Source organism: Tenrec ecaudatus, unplaced genomic scaffold (assembly GCF_050624435.1).
Source record: "Tenrec ecaudatus isolate mTenEca1 unplaced genomic scaffold, mTenEca1.hap1 Scaffold_563, whole genome shotgun sequence".
Classification (NCBI taxonomy): Eukaryota; Metazoa; Chordata; class Mammalia; order Afrosoricida; family Tenrecidae; genus Tenrec; species Tenrec ecaudatus.
The window spans coordinates 1,432,148-1,458,385 of NW_027459476.1; the positions used below are offsets into that span (position 1 = coordinate 1,432,148).

A 26,238-nucleotide genomic window follows, 5' to 3' on the forward strand; every position below is an offset into this window, starting at 1 on the left:
AAATTTAAACATAAGTAACTCCTGACAAGGAAAATGCCAGTTTGTTCCATAGCAGCTTATAGAGACTCTGCTATTCTCTGTGCTCATCTGGAACGAGACCTTGCCTCTGCTGTCCATGATGGTCATCCCTGACTCACCTATGAGGCACAGGTGTCATCTCGATAAAGTCCTCTGACTCCCTATCCTGCCCTTCCCTTCTGACATTAATAAACACAGAGGCCAATGACTGGAGTGGGGCATGCGTTTGTAGTTCAATGTATGAAAAAAAGGAGTATGAAAATCTTTACAAATATGCTTACAGAAAGTTTAAACACTAGAGTAAGAAGATAAATGGATTTTTCTTTTATGCTTAATATTTCTTTCATTAATATTCAATTTTTTCTGAAAACAATTACATTAAATTACTTTAACCACATATTATGCACTAGTGACCTGTTGGACTGTGAAATTTTCAGATAAGATACAAGTTCAAGGTCGCTGCCAGGGATCACTGAAAGAATAAATATCTCCTTTCCATTTGTATTTTTTAATATTCATGTTTGTTGTGCTACTTTGCTTATAACATATGCAGATAAATGTTTCTGAAAGAATAACATGGTTTTATCAAGAGCCTTAATGAGATTCCCCCAATTTAATGATTTCCTTTCATGGAATGACGGCCAAGCTATCACAACTAGAAACAAGCCGGTGCTTTGCACAAGGGTAAATAAAAATGACTGCTATAAAACCATATAAATCTCATAAAACAAAAATATCAAAATGAAATCTTTATTAATAAAATATCAAAGTATAAGGCAGTTGTTGGTTCTTGACATAGTTCTACACACTCGTAAATCCAGTGTTTCCATCTCTCTAATTCTAAGGCTTTCCCAGTCCTTTGATTTACAGCCAGTCCAAACAGCATGCTAGGTAACCTGATGGGCTCAAATCATGCCCTTTTACATTCCCTTTGAAATTTGGGGACAAAGTGAAATCTCAAGGAGCAAAATCATGGCTGTTTGCTGGAAGGGGTAAATTTTCCCAATAAAATTCTCATAATAGCCTCCTCCACCCCCAAAGAATTAGCAGGTGCATCATTCGGATGGAAAAATAATTCCTTGGGGCAAATTTCCTGGTCTTTTTTTTCACAGATGCTGTTTCCATTTTTTTTTTCAGCTTCTTCCTAATAAGTCTTTGTAATTGTTCAGTGCCCTTCAAGAAAATCTATCAGAATTACTCTTTTGGGATAAAAAGTATGAATAAACAGTTGCCATAACCTTCTGGCTGATCGCTCTGTCTTGAATTTCAATGGGTTAATAGGGCCCCGCAAAAGCCACTGCCTTGACTGGACATTTTTCTTGACTGCACCTGACTGTCCTAATGAAGGAGCCTGGTGGCCTCGTAAGGTTTGCATTGAGCAGTAGTGTAAAGGCACGGGCTACTTTGAGGGAGAATGGTCTGATGAGGCTGTCTGCTTCCATAAACATCGACCGCTGGAAAACCCAGAGTCAATTCAGCCCCAGTGACCTTGTTAGTCAGAGCAGAACTGCCCCTGTAGGTTTCCAAGACTTTAACTCTTTATAGGAATAGGAAACCCCATCTCTCTTCCACCTATAAGCTTGCTAAACGTCAGAATTGACTGATGGCAGCGAGATGTGGTTGTTATCGTTTTTGTCTTCAGTCTAATGCCTTCATGAGACTAGGGTGAGTATTCAACTTAGAGAACTCCTCTATAGCACTGATGGCAGGGACATGTTGTTTTGGATGGACCCAAGTATGCATGAGCTGAAACACTAGGAACAATACTTGTTGACTTAGCTTCATACCTGAAACATAAGGGCATAAATTAAGAAAGATAGCCTAAAACTTGAAATATATTGTTATTTTCAAGCCATTGTATTTGAAACTATGAACCAGAACAAACATCCCTTTGCTTTCTCTCTAATACTTCAGCATTGAAAATGGAATGCATCAACTGAGACTCTGAAAGCAGTTTGAAATCATCTGAGCAACACAGGACTGTTTTCAATTTACCTGTTCCTGTTGCTGGAAATCCAATCTGATATAAGTGTTGATGCCTGTTGGTGACAGTGCTTGTTACCAAAACTGCACGCCAGCATTATAACCTCTCTGCGTAGTTCTCTAGACGGCATTAAAAGGAAGAAAAATGAAATGAAACAGCAGTGTTACTGTCTGAAGAGAAAGTCGGGGCAACATTAAATAAACAGTTGGTTAGTAAAGAATGAACATAAAGATAGATGCTTTTTAGATTCTGAAATTACAAACTACTGGTGAAGAGACAATTAAGCAGAGATCTATAAAAGTCAGATCTGGAATCAGTACACAGAGGAGGGTATAAGTCCATCTCACTACTTCATTAAGGCAGAGCTCACATTAAACATGGCAAGGACACCTGGGTCCTCGTGTCAAGCAATGGACCTGCTGCCCCGTAGCGATCCTCCCAGAAAACGGAAATGAAAGATCAAGCGGGAAAGAAAGATCATCTCATGCAGCTAAAACCACAATGCCACTAGTACGATTTTATTGTATAGCTCATGGAGAAACTGAAAGAATAATCAAATAATACAGTACTCGTGTTGGTAAGATGCTTGAACAAGGGATCCATTAAAATTATTTTTGGGCCATCCAAGTTTGAGATATGTTGTTGCCACTTGCTTCAAAATATATTCCTAAATGGAACAAGGAAGGTAGAAAGATGGTGTCAGCTTGAAACATCTCTATTCTGACCACTAAAATGTTATAATAACAAGAACACACTTTCTAAATATAGCTGCTTTCAAATAACACTGAAATTATGAGCACAATAACTTCCCAATTACAATGTTACTTAACTTAGCAATTCAAATACAGGACACACAGATCTAATACTATCAAAATTTGGAAGTCTACTTTTCCTATTGGACAAAAGAATGATTTATAACATTGACAATGTTTACAACCAAATGAATAAATAGTAACGTTGATGATACTTGGACTTGATATTCTATAAGAAATTCTATATATCTATAAGATTTACTATAGATATGCTATAAGAACGTGAGCACATAACATTTATTTTCTACCAGTAGAATATACTTAAAGTATTATGTAGGCCCAGCCAGCCTACAGACTATTATTGTTGAACTGAAAGCCACAGAATGATCTTCAGTATAATTACATGGTATTTCAGAATCAACAATCGATTCAGCTAATGATATATTCAAAGCAATTTTTAACTTTTATTGAAAATGAAATGTCTGGCATCACACACTATTTAAAACTAAAAATTACACAAAAATGTGTGTTACTTTTACAAAAATTTCATTACAGTGTGTTTTGTTAAGGAAAAAAGAAAAGTATATGTCTTTCTCTAGTAGATATTATTTGTACCACAATGGAAACGCCACATTTCTTTGAGCGTCTGATGTAATAGTTGAGACAAAGCTAATGATAGCCATGGCACGATTGTCCCTGTCCACAAGTAACTAACCGGTGGCTTTCAATTTAGCTTAGGGTAAGAAAGAAGGACCTGTGATGGCTCTCTGACATTTAGAATGGCTTGAATAGCCAGTTTCATGACGTGGAAATATAGTTTCCAAATACGTAAGTTAGTCAGTATAGCCAATATGTCACAAGACGATTTTATAAGACAGAAACAGGCTCTTTGAAGGAGAGCAAAACAGTGAGCAAAGATAATAGACGGCACAGCAAAGATAATAGACGGCACAGAAACGTATTGTCATATGCAAAGCCTCACAACTGATAGAAAATTTGGAAATCAAAAGCTTATTAACAGTCTTTAATCTGAATCTTATTTAAAGTGATGATTAAATTAGATTAGTTGGTGTTAGCAGTGCAATTTGGTTTCCCAGGCTTCAGCTCTGGAAATCTGGTCAGGCTGTTGGAATGTGTGTCATGTCCTCACGTCTATTTGGATTATCTGTTGTTTGCTCTCCTGTGTCCCCTTGGACCCAATTATGAATGGGCTTTGGCCTCAATGTTGATCTTATCCTCGTTAATTAAGGAAGTGAATTGAATTCACTCTGCCCTTTTGGATAAAAATAATGACTAAGAAGCCTTGCTGAAACTGTCTATATTCTGCTAGATTTTTGGACCCTCTCTAACCAGGGGAAGTCCTTTGTGAACACGGCGTCCTTTAACTATCGGGAAGTCGGTTGAACTTTAAGGATTTGCTCTGTATATTTGTTCTTAAATTCCGAAGCATTCATTGAAGATTAATTGACACTTTGAGGCAGGAAAAAAACGTCGCTTGTAATAAATTTCTTCGAATAATTTTCATCAGTGTGGAAAAGAAAAATCAGGACAAAAGTAATCACGCAAATTAGAAGAAAGAACGAAAATAACGTAGAGTCAATGGTGAATAGCAAATAGGAAAATAACAGCTTATCTTATGAGAGTAAGAGAATATATATGATTACATTGAAGACATTATAGTTCTCCATGCGGTCCAGCAATTTATCCAGAGGATAAAGAGCCCGGCTGGCAGCATGCCAAGGAAGAAAATCCTTTTCCTCAGATAGGTATCTGATCATCTCCAGGGGAATATTCTGAGGCAAGTAGCCGGCTCTGCACAAACAAAGAACAGAATGTTAATGATGTGTGTAACAGATACATGATAAGGCAAAAAGGAAGGTTTTACATATACAAATAACAGACTACCAGCATGATTTGTCACAGAATAAAGAAGCCATTCTTAGTGTTTAAAAACACAATGATTCACCTTTTAAATATATCAAAAGATGGCAACGTCCCTTAATACATATAGTAAGTTAAAAATTTAACGAACACACAGAAAAACTAGATGCTGTATGTTTAAAAAGGAAAGATTGTTGAATTTGGATAAAAATCAACCCTTTTTATTTTCATTCACAGAAATGGTTCAGAGGTAAAAAGTAAAAAATAATTGCTTATTGACTTGAAATTTTGGTTTCTCCACGTATTCTTGTTGCTTTTCATGTAGTTCTGTGTCATGATTGCTTTAAAAAGCAGGGTTAGATAATAGAAAGCAACTCAAGAGTTTTGACTGCTACCTTGCAGTGTAAGCATTTCGTATCTGCTTTTAAAAATTGCACTGCTTTCTTTAACACTTATAAAAAATCAGAGTACGATTCTAAAAGAATTCAAAAACAAAAAATTTTAAATATTATCATCTTTGGATTTCTTTGGATTTCCAAGTTGATTTCATATTCCTTTGGGGACCAATGTCAGATTTCTTGGAAGATATTAAAATGTATCTCTTGAGAATTATCTAAATATATACGGTTTGTATTTAAAAAGCCAATCCTTACCCCCTGCCCCTGACCTCTCCCCACCCAAAAAAAGCCACAGTAAGTATCTCTCCTCACTGGTGGACTGCATACACAAGTCTTACAGAACCAAGGCAGCATAAACGGCACTTCTCAAGAAGGCACACCCATTTCTCAACCATCAACCGCTGAGAGATCCAAAGGGCAGTGTTTACCCAAGGACAACATTGACAAGTGGAAATACCGGCAGGGATTGGGATACGTGGTGTTACATGGAGGGAAACGCAATCAGTGATGTGAAACAAAATGTTTGTGGGTTGCTGCATGAGAAACGGACCTTTTCAGCAAACGCTCACCCAATTCATCAATTTTAAAAATCTGAAATGAACACATAATGGCGAACTATACATTTTAAGACTTGAGAACCATGATCATAACCTATTAGATTAACAAAGGAACATTATTTAGTTTGCCACATTATTGAGTCCAAATTTGATGGGTCAAGCAAAAATTATTCTATAAATGAACATTAGCTTCCAGATACATTTATCATATTCAAGATAAAATCCAGATATGAAGACAGACTTCGTGGGGCAAGTTCATCCTCAGTAAAAGGAACTGTGAAAAGTACCCCAAATTCTTAGATAATTTCCAAATTTCCTAGAGCTAATATAGCTTATATATGGTTATATGTGTAACACTCTTCTTGCACAATTTCCATTCTACACATCCTGTCAAGAACAGCATGAAAGTTGACCATGGCAACAAAAATAAAGAGCTTTATGTCTACCCTGGAGTCACATTTCAATCATATTTAAAATTTTCTTTCAAGAGTAACTTCCTAATGAAAATTGTATACAATTTTTATAGAAATAATTACTAGATTTTCTTTCCCAAAAGAGCCATGTCGTCCAATATTTTGTGCTTTTAAATCATTTGTCTCCCTGAGTTTTTAATTATAAACATCAATTAGTATGTTGGTCATAAAATTGCCTCCACTTAACATATGCCATGGATTATGTTATATTGGCATTGAAAAAAGTATTAAAAATCCATTATTCTATGCTGAAGAAAAATATTTCTAAAAATAAAATTGTTTAGCAATTAGATACATTATTTGGAGTTTTCAAATTCAGTTCCATATGCAAAAATTTTTATCTGCATTTCTACAGATTGTCATGAGTTTGAAAATAAGTAAAGAAGTATTCCTTTATTATAGAAAATATTATTATTGTAACTTAATAATATTAAGTTATTGATAAAAGTTATTATTCCTTGACATATCTTCCATCTAGGTCTATACACTCCTGAAAGAAATGTTCCTATCGCTATAACACTTCCTATAAGAATTCTGCACTCTGCTTTACACAATATCAAACTGGCAGTTTTGGTAATTTTGAGGGACTCAATTTGTATTCCTTTTCAAAGTTCTCTGAGTTTTGGAAATAAAATGAAATCTAAAATATCAAGATCAGGCCTATAGAGTGGATAGGGTAAGGGCTCCCAGATGAAATTCACATAGGGCAGACCCTGATGTCATTGAAAACAAACAATAATAATATTACTGACATGGAAAAAATTACTTCGTGCACCTTTTTCTTGGATGTTTTCTTATCAATTAAGTTTTTCATCATTTTGGACTATCTTCATAATAAGTACCTATGCTTATCCTGCATGTTTTGGGAAAGCTTATCAAGACAATCCTTTAGGACTGCCAAAGTAGCAGTGATTTCCTATGGAGCTGACTACACTGACTTGAAGTTAACGGGCTCAACAGATCCCCTGGGAAGCCACTGCTTTCACCGGATCTTGCTCTCTGGATCACACTGTTCAATGATCTTCATGAACTATTGGTGGATTTTGAGGTCTTCTTGATATTCCTAAAAATGATTGATCCATGTGAAAAAATTGTTTTTGTCGGGGTTCATTCCCACGAATGTGTTGCACAGATTCAATGATTTGGGAAGATATCTATATAAACTTTATTAAATATTTGCTATTAGTCGATTTCAAAGTCATGACTTTCCATGGCACCTGTCTCCTAATTTTGAAGACACTAATAAAACTATCGCAAGTGCATTACTGAGAGAACTTGTCTGCAGCTCTCCACCGATTACAGAAATGTGTGCTGTTTGGAATAAACTCAGGCATATATGGGCTAATTCCTTGTAGGAATACTTTTTGATTTATCCGGTGTTATGTCAATTATATTTCATTGGTTTTGCATCATTTCTATAAACAGATTCACAGTGTTTAATAACTTATGCTCTGTTGGGAAATATAACCACAAATCAAAAGTGCATAAATCCTGTACAAAAAGAAACATTCACTTGAAGAGTATAGACCACATCTCCCACCTATACTCTGTAAAATAAAACAAATAAATCTCATCCTAATTTTTGTTAAGATTGAAATAAGAATATAGAACTGCAAGATATCCTTTTGGCTTCCCCATTTTCCTCTAAGTAACATATTCATGTGACAGTGCTTCGAATCTGTGGGGAGATGAGCAGTTCTTTGTTGTCTGTTCTTGGTCTGGAAGTTCCTCTGAAACCCTTTCCCATTGAGTGATTGCTGGCATCTGAAATGCCAGTGACACAGCACCCAACATCACAGCAACCCAAGCACCACCTCGATATGACACACTGATAGCCAAACTGGACAATCTGAAGAAGAGTGTGGCATCAAGAGTGGAGGAAGGTACTAACACCCGGGGGTATGTAGCCATCACAACCTTGCTGACAGTGGAAAGGACTTGGAACACGTGTGGAGAAAGAGCGAGGAGTGCAGTCTTCACCCTCTATGGAAGCAAGCCCCAAATCCTCATCGCTGGACCCACAGAGAGCATCATGATAAAGGCAGAAAAGATTGAAGTGGTCAAGGATTTTGTCTTACTTGGATCCACAATGAATACTCCTGGAAGCAGCAGTCAAGAGATCAAAAGACATATTGCATTCGGTAAATCTGCGGCACAGACCTCCTTAGAGTACTCACAAATGTGGATGTTACTTTGAGGTCAAAGGTACATCTAAGCCGAGATATGGCATTCTCCATGGCATCATTTGCATGTCAAAGTTGGACGTTGAGTAAGGAAGAAAGAAGAAGACACGATGCACTTGAGTTGTGGAGCTGGAGAAGAATATTGAAAGTACCAAGTGCTGCTAGAAGCACAAACCGATCTGTACTGCAAGACAGCCAGAGTGGGCCTTGGGAGCATGGAGGGCAAGACTTCGCTTTACATACGTCGAACATTTTGTCAGGACAGACCTAGCCCCGGAGAAGGACATCATGCTTGGTAAGGTGCAAGGGCAGCAAAAGGAGGAAGGCCCTCAAGTAGATGGACTGACACAGTGCCTGCTCCCATGGGCTCAGGCGCAGGAACAACTGGGCGGTGGGTGCAGGACCGTGCAGTGCTTCGTTGTGTTGTGCGTAGGGTTGCTATGCGTCAGAGCTAGACTGACGGCACCTAACAACATCATATCTATAATGTAGTAGGCTGAGAAATTCTGAGGACACACAAGCTCGTTGTTTGTTGTTAGTACTTGCACTTGAGTTGGTTTTGACAGATCACGACCCTCTGTCCATCAGAACAAAACACCTCCCGGACCTGTGCTAGTCTAATGGTTGTTGCTTTGTTTAACCTCATGCTGCATCCATTGTGTCATTCCATCCTACTAAGTGTCTTCTCCTTTACCGAGCATGCGCTCCTCCTGCGGGGGCAAGCCTCTGCTTAAAATAGTCTAAAGTATGTGAGGCAAAGCCTTGCCAGCCTTGGCTCTAATACGCATTCTAGCTTTCCTTCCTCCAAGACAGACTGGCTTCTCTTTTTGGCCATCCGTGAAACTCTCAGTATTCTTCAACAACACCATAATTCCAATGCATCGATTTCTTCGGTGTGCAACTTTCACATGGATATGACGTAACAGAAAATACCATAGGTTAGGTGAGACCGACCTTAGTCCTGAAAGTAACATCCTTGCTTTTCAACACTTTAAAGATGTCTTGTGCAGCAGAGTTACCCAAAGCAATACCTTAACTGCTGCTAAGATGAGAATGGATTTTGGATCCAAACAAGATGGAAATCTTTGACAACTTCAATCTTTCCTTCATTTCTCATGATGTTATTTCTTGGTCAGGTTGTTAGGATTTGGGTTTCCTTTATAATGAATTGTAATCCACAATGGAGATTGCAATCCTTCTTCATCAGGAAGTGCTTCAAGTCCTCCTCACTTTCAGCAAGCAAGATTGTGACATCTGTGTATTGCAGGTTATTAATAAGTCTCCCTACAGCCCTAATGTATAACATAATGATAAATTCTACTGTTACCCAGAGGTTTTAATTGGCCAATATTAAGATTTCCAGGTCTTTCTTTATTGTCTTAGCCTGAAAGATCTGTCCAAACCTGTCATGCTCATATATTCCTTTTGGTGTTTGAAATGGTGGTGACATAGCTTCTAGCTTCGTAACAATGTACAAGTCATCAAAGCAGGGCAACTGACAGGTGATGGCCCCTGGTAGTCATGTGTGGTCTCATGTCGAAGATTTAGCAAGTAGAACATAACTGTGCCTTACCCCTAGTTTATCTCATAGAAAACTTCAAGAGTGTCTCTAAGTTGTTTTTCCCTGGAATGAACCTTCCACGGTGACCTTGGAAATTTTATCTCGAAGGTTCCAGGGAGTCTACTGCCTTGGGTCCTGGTTGCATGGCCGAGTACCAGTTAGTACACTCCATTCTGCTATGAGAGCGGGGCATATACTTCTGTGATGTTTGCTCCACATACATGTTTGGGTCTATTTTTAAAAGCAGTTAACCTTCCCGAGTGCAGTTCTCAAATAGAATCAGAAACAGATTACACTCAAATTGCCCTCATTTGGCCTTGTTACAAACATATGCAAGTAATTACCCACTACATAATTCAATATACTTGCATTTAAGCCTACTCGATGAAACTATGTAGTTACACTTAATTGGACAAGGAGATGATCAGCTTCATTACAAAATTAAGAATCGTAAGAGATTATGTTAGTGAATAAGTCACCTAGCTTAGATATGTGTATGTGTAATTGGTTGGTAATGGTATCTGTGATTACTACTACTGATAATGTAATCAATATAAGCAAACTGTGGGTTCCACTGAATGGAGCACTCCATTAGCTCAAGTCATTAGCACGGTAGGGAGTACACTTAAGGTCCGGATGTGGAAATGCAGTTTTCCTAAATTTTCATCATTACAGGAAAACGTTGCTAACAAAATGAAAAACAAACAAACAACAAACTTAAAGAATATTTCATGTACTATTAAATGTGTTATTAATATATTATGAAAAGGTTGTAGATGATATCTCCTATTTTCTATACTGTTCAGGTGGGATGAGCAGAAGAATTATTTAGGAATTAAAGAAAATACAATAATGAAGGGAAGCAAATGTAGACTGTTAAAGAAACAGAGAAAAACTGTCAAATACAACTGTATCTCTTCCCAAGCCAATGTTCCATCACTTACCTTCTTTCTTCCCTAATTCACCAGAACTTGCAAAGAAATATATATTTAATGGTTAAAATATATATATTTCAAAAGATGATTTAAATTAGATGATATATGCTGATATTGAAATACATTAATCTTATGAGCTTTGTTTTCATCTCAGATCCCAAACCACTGTTTTAAAACCATTATGAAATTCTGCAAATGTGAACACTTGAATCTCCTGAGATCCACGGCTTATAAACAAATAAGTATATTTTCTGTACTATTTTTTAAACAATTGATTTCTGAGTGCATGAAACTTGGGGAGAAAAATAATAATCCTTATACTTTTCTGACCAGACTCTTTCCAGTTTTCATTAATTGATTGTACATTTAAAAACTAATGAACATCCTATTAAATATTGTACAATATATGCAGAAAACATTATCATTGTCCCTTAGGGTACAGCTTTTTTTTTAAGCATTTGCTAAATGTTTAATTAAAGGCTTACCAACTTTTATCTGTAAATCGTTATTATTCATTATTAAAAGCTATTTATAGGTTCTTTATGGAAAAATACTACGCTATAGGATGGAAACCCAAATAGTTCTCTGAAAACCATAGAACAAAAAAGAAAATACAGCAAGGATGTATTGTTGCCAGCCATCCACACGGCAATTTTCTAGATAAAGAAGAATCTGACCGGCAGTGCTGAGCTGTCAAAGGCTCCTGTCCCCTGAAGCTGGCCGCGTGCACGCTGCAGAGGCCACGCAGTTTCTCCTCTTTCTCCTCCACTATTGGGCCTCCCCATTTCTTTTCGTTTGTTTCTCCTCCAGAAACATTTTATGGAGAAACAGACTTGGTGCTTCTTTTATGGACTCAGATAATAACTTTATAACACATTTACTCATGATGTTTAACAATCATAATTCTATCATAATATTAACTTTCCACCTCATTGGATGCAGGGTCTTGAAGAGAATGATGCAAACTTTATCTCTTTATCCTCAAAGTTTAAAGCAGAATCTAGCACAAAATAGGCACCTCATGCATGGGTTTCAATCTAAATTAAACTGTGGATATAATCTCAAAGTTATTTTAAAACAAAGTACATTTGCTAGGTATATTAAACATAGAAATAATGACTTTTTAAAATGTTGAGCATTTTGTAAGGTTAAAAGACAACAGCAGGATTGAAAAAAATTATTAGAGCTATATTCATAACATTTTTTCTAATTTCATTTATTCATCAGAGTGTAAAAGAAAAGGTTAATGCTGCGTAATCAATAGTTTTGAATAGCCAGGTGGCTGCCAAAAAGAAATAGTTGTAAAGTGAGTAAGATAGTAGGGACATTATGCAAACATCTCTGTTCTTTATTCTCTGACTGGTAAAAGACCTACCTAAAAGTAATACTGTGGTTTCCTTTGATACTAGAAGGCAAGAATAGTGTCAGTTGCTCTACCTCCAACAGTCTTCTCCTTGGAGTTTTTGCCCATCTAATTTTCTCCTTTTTTCCCTCACGTTTCATCAAATTTTTTACTTTCTTTATTTGGTGGTTACATAATTTAGTGTCAACTTTAGACTCTTAAGCGTGAAGGGGTGGAGTTTAGCCTGTCAAACAGGTCACATCTTGATGACCTCATTTGAAGGCGCTATGGAGATAAATAGCTCCATGGAGGAGGACCCACACTCCTGGCGAGACATGCCTGTTGGCAAGCCAGATGGAGCTACACTGATGCAGCCATAGCCCTGGAGCTGCAGTAACCATGTGGAGGCCCACACCAGCATTGAGATGCTTCCACTGCCACTGGATCCACAAGACTTCCCACTTACTGACCTGTGACCTTCCTTCATTTGGTGTCAGTGCATGTGTCGCATGAGTCAGAAGAGGAATTTATAGACTGGTATTGGAAATATAGGCTAATATTGGATGTATGGACTTGATCTGGACTGGGATGGGATGTTTTCTTAATATATAATTACTCTATTATATAAAGCTCTTTCTTACCTCTATATGAGTGTCCATGGATTTGTTTCTCTAGTCAACCCAGACTAACACATTATGGTACCAGGAGTGGGGTACTAGAGAAACGAATTGTAAAGATGGAGAGTGGATGCTTGTTTGACCTTTGCCTCATGGTAGTGTTTCTTCTTTGTGCTTTTCTTCTTTATGCTTTCATTTTATTTTTTTCTTCTTTTCTACTTCTATTTTCTTTTCCCCTTACTTTTCTTTACTATTCTATTTTCTTTTTCCTACCTTCCCTAGTTTAACAATGACCCACACCAGCCAAATCCACCATCAGCTGTGATATACAAGCAGAAAACAGAGGGGCCTGGACACATTCCTATTATCTGTTATTCCCACAGAGATACTGGTGCTGAGTGCTTAAGAGCACACTAGCACACAATCACCAGTTAAATAGGCGGACACCAGCATCACAATTTCTCAAAAGCAAACAACAACAAGACAAACACATTCTTTCAATTCACAATATTAAATAGCTTAAGCAAACAAAACAAAACAAAAATAGCTTAAATATGTGCCCAAAATATAGAACTAAGGAACATTTCTAAGAAGAACTGTCAATGAAGCTAACTAAGAAGGAATTCAAATAACATGACATTTAGGTATTTACAAAGGCTTGAGGGGAAAAAAATCAATAAAGCTGAAGAAGAAATCAAATAAAACATAAAATATTAGAAGAATGCAGGAAAACACAAAATCAAACTTGAAAAATATAAAAAGTGAGCAAACATACGAAAATAGTAAATGGAAATTGAGAATTGCATTATGATTTCTGAAAAAGTAGACTGAAAGGATAAGTAAGATGCAGCAATAGAAGGCTGTATTTGTAAGCATAAATAAACATTTCTCCATACTAATATGTTAGAAAAATAGTCAGAGAAGAAAAAGAAAGTAGAAAGAAAAAAACTAAAGAAAGCCAAAGAATTATGCAGGATACCATCAAAAGGAATAACTTTGTAAGATCAGAATTTCAGAGCAAGCAGATACAACAAAAAGCACAGAGAAAAGTGTTAAAGAGTTATGGGAAGAAAATGTTCCCAGTAGCTGAGAGAACAAAAAGGTATGCCTTCAAGAAGCTGACTGAACTCCAATCAGATAGATTGCTGCAGGGCCAGTGAATTTCTTAACATGACTTTTCTAATGAAAGCTATTGTACCTCCCCTAAAACCTTTCCCTGCCTTGGACTGGGTCAGAAAAGGGGGATGCACTGAGTGGATGCATCTTTGAGAAACTGCTGAAAGGATACTTTCGCTAACCATCCTGTTGGGTATAAGATATGACCCCTTAGGTCAAGCAGGAAAGGGGAACTCATTAGCTATAAGAGCCGGGAGTGGAGTGCCCTCTGGACGCCGGGATCTCTGCATAGTGAAGCTCCTTGTTTCAGAAGGAGGTTGTCCCATCGAGGAGAAGCAGCACCACCAGAAGCTAGAGCATAGAGCAGCGTGGCAGATTTCCCAGGCCCCGGAGAAACTAACACGGAAGGCTTTGAGGCTGGAGCCTGGTTGTGAAGTGGGTTCCCTCTGGGTCCTTAATGTGGGAAGGTGGATTTGCTGAACCAGGGAATTGAGCTGAAGGCCTGTGAGTTGAGGCTTACAGGAGAGTAGCGTGCCTTTGGGGTATTTATTAGAAGACCTGAAAGAACTGTGTAATGTGTCCTGATGAACAACTCTCTCCTGAACATTTCTTGTATTGCAACCTGTTAACTTGCATTATATACCCTTTAATCATGAAAAAGTTTTGTGAGTCCTGTGTAGCCACTGCAACAAATATTAGAACCCAGATATAAATGTAGATAATGCTGTCTGAATGCCAAACCTACTGCTAAATAAAATTACCAAATATATTATAATCAAACTTGGTTAAACCAAAGATAAGGAAAGAATCTGGAAAGAAACTCAGGGGAACTGAAAACTTAACTAAAAGAAAAATCATGAAATTAAGCTCTGATTTCTTCGTAGATACTGCACAAGCATGAAGGCATTGCTATAATGTATATAAAACTTTAAAAGAAAAAAAATCAAATTGCCAACCAATAATTTCAAATACAACAGCAAAACTGGGACACTTACAGAAAAACAGAAATGAAAAGAATGTGCAAAACCCATTTTACAGGAAATACTAAAGGGACTTCTTTGGAAAGAGCTAACCATGCCAGGCAACGACCGGATGTCAGCACACAAGTCAGCATACCCGCAGGGCAATACAGGAGTGTCCTGGGTAAGGCAAACAGCCAAGACTAAAATTAGGGAGCCCTGGGTATCAATTTAAATGAGAGAATTATAAAGTAAAAGAGAAGGAATATATTTTGTACTTATAGAAAGTCCAACTGGAGATGGCATGTCTATTTTAAATTATATTGCTCTAAACTTGGAAAAATTAATTAATAACAAGATAACATAAAGAAAATTAATAAAAATTAATAAACTTCCTCAAAACAATGGCAAAAGGAAAACCATAACAATAGAAGTGAAGAAAGATCAACAATTTAAAAATTAACAAAGTCCAGAAAATTATATGCAAGAAACTAGTAGCATCACATACACACAATAACAGCAATAAATTAATACCCATTGTTAATTACACTCTACAGAAATAGATTAAATGCAATATGTAAGGGATAAAGAGTAACTAAATAGATAAGAAAACGGGGCCTATCAGATACTGTCTTCAAGGAACACACGTTGGATACAAAGACAAAAATAGATTAAAAATCAAGAGATAAAAAATTTCAAGCTAATAAGAATAAAAAAGAACAGGGGATGGGCAATATTAATTTCTGATAAAACATACAAGGGACAAAGCAGCATAAGAGGCAAGTCATTGATTGTATGATGATGAAAGAATCAATTGAACAAGAAGATATTGTCATAATAATTGTCTAGGTCATAAAAAAGTCAATGAAAAAGCCTCAAGAGACATAAATCAAACTCTAACAGAATTGAAGAGATAAACAGAAAACTTGCAAGTAGTAGCAAGAGACTTTAATACACCACTTTTAATGAAGACTAGAACAGCTACATAGGAACTCAACAAAGACGCAACAAAACTGAATGCATCAATCAACATGATTTCATACACACATACAGATCACTTCACTCAACAACATACTATACATTCTTTTCCAACACATATGGATCATTCTACAGAATAGATCACATGCTAGGCCACAAAGCTAAATCACAATAATTTAAGAAAAACATCAAATACTATAATGCATCTTTTAAGAGCAAAGTGCTCTAAAATTAGAAATCAGCAATAGAAAGATCAATAAACAATCAACTACACCAAAGTTAAATAATAGCTTTAAATAAAAAACTATCAAATAATAGATATTTTTTAAAACTCCTTAAAGCAAACAAGAATAAAACCTCAATACTCACAGAAAAAGTACTGCTCAGAAAAACAATCTAGCAATAAACACACACACACACACACACACACACACACACACAAATAACAAAGAACCCAATCACCACTTTAACCCAACATCTCTAATAATTAGAAAAGGAGCTCTATAAAAGGCCTACAATCAACAGAAGAACAGAAGCAACAGATCAGATACTAATGAAACATTAAAATAATAGACAGACTCAACAATGTAGACCTTGTTTCTTTGAAAAGATACACAAATCATTGGAAATGTAACAAAGAAAAAGAAGGAAAAAGACTAGTGAAATGGATAACACCACAAGAGTCAGGTAAAATAAAAGGGATAACCAAAATATGCACAACTGTGCTCCAAAAATGTTTTAAACTATAAAATGTACATATTTATAGAAACACACAACTTACCTAAAGTAATAAAGAATGAAGAAGATATTTTGAACAGAGCCATCATTAAGCAGAAATGAATCCTATTATTAAACTCACAACAGCAGCAGAACAAAAGTCTGTGCACACAAAGTTTCATTGTAGAATCTTACCAACTCTTCAAAGAAGAGCTGACTCTAATCCTACTTGGGCTATTCCAGAGTACAGAAAAAGATGAAATACTTGCAAACACACTTAATGAAGCAAACATATCCATGATATTAAAACCAGGCAAAAGCATCACTAAAAAGGGAAAATCATAGACACATATCCTTGATAAGCATAGATATTAACATTCTCAACAAAGTTTATTCAACAGTACACAAGAACATATTTAAAAATACATCAAGACCAAGTGGGATCCATAATGTTTATTTAAGAATGGTTCAATATTAGGGGGGGGAAATCAGTTCAATAACTACATTAAAAATTTTAATTTCCAGAAAATTAATTTTCCTAAATATAACACACACTCTTGATAAAATAGTAATAGATGGGTAATTCCCATCAAAATCTAGGACACATATACAAATCAATGGCCAACATTAGTCACAATGAAGAATCACTGTAAGTATCACACTGTGCACAGGTACTGCACAAGAATGCCCTGAAGGGTTACTTCTATTCACTGTTGTGCTGGGAGTCTTAGTTAGAGCTCCGGTGCAAAAAAGGGAAAATTTAAATCATCCAAATTGAAAAAGTATAAATAAACTCTATTTTCAGATGTTATTATCAATTTGCAACAATAAGTCAAGATTCGTTTCCACCAATAAGCAGAAATCTGAAAAGAAACTCAGGAAAACACTGATCATTTACAATGCTGTTCTTCGTTGCTCTGAGACCATTCTGACACATAGGGAGCCGACGCACAACAGAACGAAACCCTGAGAGTCCTGCGCCGTCCTTACAAGTGTCCCCATGCCTGAGCCCATTCTTGTAGACACGTGCCAATGCCTCGTTGATGTGCCTTCTTGTTTGCTGGTCTTCCATTTTACCAAGAATGATGTCCTTCTTCAAGGACTGGTCTCTCCTGATAATACGTCCAAAGTATGAGAGACAAAGTCTTGCCATCCTTGTCTAGAAGAAGCGCTCTGGCTAAACTTCTTTCATTGTACCAGTCAGTCATCAGCTGCAGTCATCATTGTACCAGTTTTTCATTGTACCAGTCATCAGTACTTTCAATATTTTTCTTTAGTACCACAACTCATTTGGATTAATTCTTCTTCGTTCATCCTTATTCAGTGTCCAACAGTCATATGTTTGTAAGGCAACTGAAAATACTATGGCTTGTAACATCAAAGCCTTTCAAAACTCCAGAAGCCTCGTGCAACAAATTTACCCAAAGTATTATGCCTTCTGATCTCTTGACAGCAGCTTCCATGAGCATTAATTGTGGATCAAAGCAAGACAGATTTTTGACAAATTCAATCTTTTCTCCCTTTACCACGATGGTCCAGTTGTGAAGATTTTCGTTGTCTTGAATTGACTCATAATCCAGAATGAAGACCGCAATCCTTGTTCTTCAAGTGCATCGAGACCTCCTCATCTTCACCAAGCAAGGTTGTGTCATCTTCATACACTAGGTTGTTAATAAGCCTACCTCCAAACCTGATGCTACATTCTCCTTCATAAAAGCCAGCCTCTCTGATTCTTTCCTTAGCATACGGACTGCACCAGTACAGTGAGAGGCTACAACCATTTACAAGAACTACTCAAAGGAAATACTTAAGAGTAAATCTAACCAGAGAAACAAAAGGCCTATACAAAGAAAACTAAGAACACAAATAAAATCAACCGAAAGAAAAATAAATAAATGATAGAGTGCACCATGTTCATTATACAGAAAGACACAGCATTGTGGAAATATCAATAACACCCCAAAAGATCAATAGATATAATGCAAACCTGACCTAGTTTCCAATATAACTCTTTAAAGAGAGGTAAAAACCAATTACCAGCTTTATATGGAAAGAAAAGAGACACTCTAGAGTAAGAACAATACTAAGGAAAAACAAGGTAGGATACATTATACTTCTCAATCTCAAAACCTACTGAACAGCCACTGGAGTGGAAAAAAAACAGAAGGGGAAGAAGAAAAGAAAAAGCCTTTTAGTGTTTCAATAGACTCATAATCAATGGAATGGAATAAAAAAATCCAGAGGTAAATCCATCCGACTATGGATAGCTGGTCCTTGTAAAGGGTCAAAATGCATTATCTAGGAAAAAATAATATTAAAGTGGTACTGACCATGCTGGATACTCATTTATAGAAAAATTAAACTGGGTATATATCTCATATCATACATAAAAGAAATTCAAGATGAATTACAGATGTGAAACCTAGAGCTAGAGAGGTTATCACTGATACCACAGGGACACACATGAGAGCCGTAACACAGAGCTAAATACACGATCAAATGTAAGTGAGAACACTTCAAGAGCAGGAGACACGCTGGATCACTGGGGTCTTCCTAAGAGCAGGCACTGCTGTGCACCCAAGGTGCCACCAAAACATGGAAAGGGAAGCCACAGCCCGGGGAAATGTGTTTGCCAGTACCAACGCAGCAAGGGAACTGATCTATAGAATTTATAGAGAACTTGAACACAAGAAAAAGATAAATAATCCAATAAAAATTGAGAAACCATAAACGGAATTTCATAATGTCAACCAGGAGGCCAACAACCATATGAAGTAATTCTTATGATTATAAGATATTTAAGAAATTAAATCAACACAACAAAGGGATGACTATACTTCAGCATTAATAGCAAAGTTTATAGAAAAAAATGTAAAACAGCATACAAAAAAGGCTAGCAAGACTCCATATAAATCTGGTGGCACGGTAAAGTGATGCTGTCACTGTGAAAAATGGCGTAGCACTTCCTTAAATGTGGAAATAGAAATACCATGCGACCCAGCAAGCCATCTCCTTGGAAAATAAAAGCTGTCACACAATAAGAGCTGTGACACACACAGATACATGCACACTCGTGTTCCTGTAGCCCTCTTCAAAATAGCAAAAGCGATGGAGACAATCTAATGGTCAGCAACGGGAGAAAGGCTTCTCTAAGGTACATGCGCACAGTTGAATGCTACACAAACTAAACCGTGAACTTGTAAAACACCTGGAGCATGAATAAACCTAGAGGATATTTTGCTGAGTAAAATTAATCAGTTGTAACAGGGCAGGTAAAGTATGAAACCACTACTCTAAAAAGTAAAAAAAATCCACATTGAAAGAAATATTCTTTGATAATGATCAGAGGTTGAGGGCAAGGGAAGGTAGATTACGGACCAGAGGCAGGCATATTAACTACAGTAGAGAGGAAGGCAATGCATAAGAGCAGGGAGAGCAAAAATGACGAACGCTAGCCGGAGTCCCACAGCCAAAGTGAGCAGGTGTAAATACTGTTAATACCCAACCTTGCAATTAGGATGATTTCCAAGTAGATTCAGGATAAGCATGACGGCTGTAAGGTGTGGAAGGGAGACTGGGAGTATACCCATTAAGTATACTTGTTTGAAAACTGATTACTTGTACAGGCATGTTTACTATTGCCAAAAATACATCCACGAATGTAGTCAAGCATATAGGGGCCAAGTTCTGAAACCTTCTTAGATATAACCAAAAACCTTGAGGGAAGACGTTGTTAGAGCTGCGGGCTCAGGGTCATGGTCAACTGTCACACCAGAGTCCACGAAGGCAATGCTGTACATCCCACCTAAAGGAGTAGTGTCTTGTTCTTAAACGCTTTTGAGGGGTCATCCAAGTGAACTACTGGCTTTCCCCCTCTGGAAGAGTGAGGAAGAAATTTGAAGCCATATGGGAATAATTGGATCAATGAACTAGGGGTCACGCAAACACCTGTCTCTGTCACGCTGAGACCAGAAGAACTAGGCCGGCTCTACTACCACTATCGGCTGCTCTGAAAGGGGTCGCATCAGAATATTCCCAATAGAGCAGACGTATGAGGAACACTCAAAATAACAGAAACCACCAGGTTTCCTAATCAGACACAGGTGATTCTGATCATGGCCCTCGGTCACCTGTTAGATCCGGAAATGAACTCACTCCCATGGCGCTCAAGTTTCAGCCAGGCAAGAGACTGTTTTTTTTAAGGAGTACAATAATCCTAGAGATATACGTCCACCTTGAGACTCTAAAAGAGCAGCATCTTCCCAAGGACAACAGCCAGTGGGATTAGGAATGAGGTAGGAATGGGAACAGGCAACAGAGGGAGGAAGTAATCTTAGATCGTGGGAAATGCAATGAATGACATAAAATGTGTACGAACTCTTTAATGAAAAACTGATTTGCTCCGTAAACAATGGCAAAGTAAAAGGCTGAAGTTAAAAGAATTACAATTGTATAAAGAATTGTTAGCAGCAGGGCCTAGTCCTTAAAGAAGGACTTCAGACTTGATAAAACAGTCAGCGTAGAGGAAACACACCCTCAGGGTGATGGAGTGAACCAGTCGCTGCAAAACTTGGCTGAGCCACTGCAGTGATTGTAAAGGAGCGCCCTGCTGGGCAGCATTTCATTCAGTTCTACCTGATGACACGAGGAGCTGGAAGCGATGCAACAGCACCTACCCACTGACTACTCCCTGTATGGCCGCTATGTTGTTAGGTACCCTCACACTGGTTCCACCATCCCTATGCATAACAGAGTAAAGCACCTCCCATCCTGCTCCATCCTCACACTTGGTCTTCTGTTTGAGCCCTTTGCCGCAGTCACTTCACTGTGTCAATACATCTCATCAAGGGCCTTCCTCTTTTTCACCGCCCCCCTACTTTACCAAGCATTCTGCCCTTCTCCAGGGTCTGGTCTCTCCTGACAACATGCCCAAGGTACATGAGATGAAGTCTTGCCAGCCTTGCCTCTAAGGTGCTCTCTAGCGGCACTTCTTCCAGGACAGATCAGTCTGGTTGCTTTTTGAGAAGGGTATGTCACGTCCAATATTCTTCACCAACACCACAGTCAGAATACATGGATCCCCCCCTTACTCATTGTCCAACTTTACACGCATAGGAGGCAATTGAAAACACCATGGCTTAACTGGAGATCCCCTCATAGTGGGGCTTAGGAGAGGAGATGGGTCAGTCAGGGTGCAAGGTAGTACCGACGAAGAGCACAGCTTTCCCCCAGATCCTGGATGCTTCCTCCCCCCAACTACCATGATCCGAATTCTACCTTGCAGGGCTGGATAGGGCAGAGGTTGTACACTGGTACATATAAGGGCTGGAGGCACAGGGAACCCAGGGTGGATGATACCTTTAGGACCAGGGGTGTGAGGAGCGAGGCTGGGAGAGTGGAGGGTGAGTGGGTTGGAAAGGGGGAACTAATTACAAGGATCTACATGTGACCTCCTCCCTGGGAGAGGGACGGCAGAGAAGGGGGGGAAGGGAGACTCCGGATAGAGCAAGATATGACAAAATAACGATGTATAAATTACCAAGGGCACATGAGGGAGGGGGGAGTGGGGAGGGAGGGGGAAAAAAAAGAGGACCTGATGCAAAGGGCTTAAGTGGAGAGCAAATGCTTTGAGAATGATTGGTGCGGGGAATGTATGGATGTGCTTTATACAATTGATGTATGTATATGTATGGACTGTGATAAGAGTTGTATGAGCCCCTAATAAAACGTTTAAAACAAAACAAAAACAAACAAACAAAACAACAACAACAAAAAAGAAAACACCACGGCTTGGGTCGAGCACACCTTAGTCCTCACAGCGACATTTTATAGTTATTGTGTTACCTAGAGATGTGTTAATTCATTTCAGACTACTATCTTTAAGAAACTTCAAGGTTAATACTAGTACGTCAATTTTAGAAATAGACATAGGTTTATTACAATTAAACAAATTGCCAAACTCGCCTTGTTAAAAAGTCAAAGAATGAAAGCCAGGATAGGCGAGAAAGCCCTTATAATATTGCCAAGAAAGCTCCCACACACTGGCCTCCTCTAGTATCACTCGTACCATTCCCTAACACCTGTCCACATGTCACTGTCTTAGAACTTACGACACTCTATTCCACACGCAACTAAACATAGAGCATAATTCCAGATGCTGTGAAATTAAAGCAAGTAAGTTTAGGGAAGGAGAATTATGAGAGAATAGCTTGAATCCTCACTAAACAAAACTGTATTAAGTTAAGGAACAGGTTGAACAACCATAGCAGAACACATCTCAGAATATGGCTGAGAAGAGCAGCAACCTCAGAAGTCCTGAGCAGGAACACATGCGGGAGTTGGAAAAGTAGCAAGAAGACCTTCCTGGGTGGAATGGGAATGAGGTAGGACAGAGGGTGATGGCTACAGAACAAAGAACCTTAAGTAATAAGGCTCGAGTTTGCTTTCTACGTGGGACAAAAGGCCACTGCAAGTCTTGTTGGAGAAGGGCATGGTCAGATTTATTACTGGGAAGGGTGACTCTGGCTGCTGCAGAAAACACACTCAAGTCTGTCACACAGTTTTTCAAGATGAGAGCAAAATGAAATATGATTCCAACTTGATCTCCTCTCTCACTATATGGACTATGCTCATGAGAAAAATAGATAACTAGTGAATGAAGTGGATGTCATGAAAACACAGAACACGATATTTTAAGATAGACATTGCATGATATATCTTTTTGAAATCTTTTTTTAAAGGTGCAGACATTAAACATTTTCCAAAAGCTTATCTACACATTATTTATTGTTGTTCAACTGTGTAATCTAACAAGATACTGAGAAGGTTACTTAGAAGTTGTTTAATAGTGAAGATATTTTAAAAGCATACCCTTAGAAAATTATATATTCTACCTTTAGTTAATCAGCAGAGCTATCCGATGGTTTAAATATGGGAAAATATTTAAAAGAAACTGGGGAAATTATCCATGCAGTGTACTATTCCCAGGCAAAAGGTGATGGAATTCTGCTTATTGGTGAATTTACTGATGTTCTACAAAGCTACCTGGATAAAAAATGGACAAAAAATTCCAGCAGGATTTTGCGGAGGTTGAGTTTAATGCCATCCAGATTCAAATCATTAACCTAAAGATCCATAAGTCATAGGAGACTTTAATTTCCTTTTAAAAACTGCTTTATAGAGAAATGTGTGGAAAACATGAAACTAAAGGAGGGAAAGATATTACTCAAACCAAATCAGTTAAAAATAACTAGGAATATTTCTCCTTGTATAACATTTGAGTGTTGCATTTTTATAGAGATTTTGTTATACTATATATAAAAATTATATATCATATTAACATCCTAATTTTTTTACATTACTATGAGCTGTTCAAAATTCCCTCATGGATTGAATCTTGGCTACATAAGTTTCCATGAAAAAAAGTAACAGGGCTATTGGCATCTTTATTACTCTTCTACATGTTCTAAATAAATTTCTATGCATGAAATCTCCAAGTTGAGTTTTGAAAATTGGCATTTGGCTTCTGTGATCCCTGAAAAAATCTCTAAGTTTGTGTTTTCAGTCTTTGTCCACCATCATGCGGTGGGGATAGTCACAGTGATGGCCCACAGGAATTCAACCCTCGGTGTGTGTCGAGTTGGAATGAAGTCCTTGAAATCTGAACTTGTAAGCGTTAAGAATTAGGATCAGCATAAATGTGTTTCCCATACACAGGTTATTAGTTGACCCTCTTCCATGGTTTCTCTGACAGCAGTCATTCCTTAATGGAAATCTTTACTTCTCTACTGGATTTGATCAGAAATAAATAACATGATAAGTAAAGGTGTAAGCACAGGCTCATGGAATCAACAAAACGGGTAGCAGATGTCCAAAGCATATAACATGTGCAATCCAAGCAGATAAGATATAGGGAAAAGAGAACATCAGAGTGGAAGGGAACTGGGAGCGACTAAATGAAACTAACATTTAAAAAAATGTTGAATGCAATAACAGTTATATTTTCTGGTTCATTTTGGACCCATCAGTTATAACTTCACAATCAGCTCTTATTGACCACATGAGAATGGTAGTCATCTGCACTATAATCAGGTGGCTCATGACATTATCCGATCCTGTACAAAGTTAACTTACACTTAGCGTCATGTTGAGCATACCCTTGAAATTGTACTATGGTATTTAGAACAGCCCTCGCTCCAGCTGGGAACCAACAGCAGTGGTTCAATGAACTAAGAAGATGCAGGATCACAGGACAGAAAGTGAATATGGACATTTTAAAGTATGATTTTAAGAAACAAGGATCATGGATATCTGGGAAGGGCTCACCACCAAACATTACAAAACAAAAATAGTGAAATCTTTCCAAGTGACTTAAAAGTACTATTTCTTTTGACTACCTCAGGCCTTAATTTTTTTAGCTACCAATTTCCAAATAAAATGTTTGTGCTAATGCCTAAATTCAAATGTAAATTGCATTTTAATAAATTGCCTTTATTTTCAATTATTCAAATGCACTTGCTATGATAAAACCAAATTTTAAAAGCAACATAATTTAGCATCTTGGTAAATGAAATGAAAACAACTAAGTGGAGTACAAAGATAAAAGTTCACAGAATATAAAACAAAAAGGATTTGTGAACCCATATAAAAAACAATTCCAAAATTAAGTTCCTTCTTCAAATTAAATGAAGAGATTTATTTCATTATACACTCAGGCTTAATGGGTTCAAATCATTGGACTAGTATAGCTAGTGCTAAAGTTATTAATAGAAATACATCATAATCTGTTCCAAATGCTACATACAGTCCTGGCTGTAGTAAAATAATAGTAATAATGTTGAAGAAAGTGCAACTATTTCAGTATCTGAAATAGCCACCTCCGCAGATTCCATTAGAACAGAAACACGGCTCCTACTTGTGGAATCATTTTCCTTCTAATGATGCAAACTATTTGACTGATCAAGGGCCAACTTATGGCAGTATCACAGTGAGCCATTGAAAATGTGTCCGAAACTTCTGGATAATAAACAAACAAGTTTCACTAGTCAGGATCTATTTTTAGAGACAAAGCAAATGGTAAAAATGATAAGGCATGGCTACTGTATTCTCCATGGCTTTGCATATTGTTTTATTTGCAAAGCAGTCAGTTTTAAGCCATCCAATTCTCAATTTTCTATGGGCAGATTTAGCAATCGGTGAGACTCAAATAGGAATGAGAAACAGGGGAAGAGTTCAATGAACAGAGATCATATTTTGGGTCTTAGCATAACTCACAAACTGAAAACATGGGGTGGGGGTGTCATGAAGTACATATTTATTTTAGAAATATATATATAGTGAAAATTGCTCTGATGGAATGAATGATGCCTCAAATGGGCTTCCACACAGAAGGAATGGGTACAGAGGGTGGTGGATTAAAGGAGGCACACCTGAGTTAACTATTACTGATGCAGAGGGATGGATGCAAAAGAGTTCACTACATCTTCTGTCAGCTTTTTCATATATTTGAAATTCTTCATAATAAAATGTTAGACTGTCAAGTGGGAAGTAGTTCTAAGCTTTCTGTGTATGCCGGGAGTAGGCATCATGATGTCATCCTAAGGCATATGTTTAAAAGTATTTGATGAATATTATCTTCAAGAAAGTCAATCATTTCAATCTTGCTTTCCTCCTTGACAAAATGGGCAAATGATATTTAGCTCTCATGGTCATTCTAAGGGTTAAAAAAATCACAAACAGAGGAGTATTTCTTATATAAACTGTACAGC

The 26,238-nt window shown here is 37.5% G+C and overlaps 1 protein-coding gene across 3 annotated transcripts in view; it reads right to left on the minus strand.

Moving 5' to 3' along the window:
* LOC142436748 (thyrotropin-releasing hormone-degrading ectoenzyme-like) overlaps window positions 1-26,238 on the minus strand; it is a 137,814-nt gene that overhangs the window by 63,406 nt on the left and 48,170 nt on the right. For 2 of the 3 annotated variants that reach the window (XM_075540213.1, XM_075540215.1), the window contains exons 6-8: window positions 4,419-4,566; window positions 2,572-2,669; window positions 2,014-2,121 (exon numbers count right to left, since the gene is read on the minus strand). In XM_075540213.1, coding sequence (XP_075396328.1) covers window positions 2,014-2,121; window positions 2,572-2,669; window positions 4,419-4,566 — 354 coding nt within the window. Of the gene's footprint in view, window positions 1-482; window positions 1,806-2,013; window positions 2,122-2,571; window positions 2,670-4,418; window positions 4,567-26,238 lie in introns of those variants that run through there. The other variant, XM_075540214.1, reaches the window with a different exon arrangement.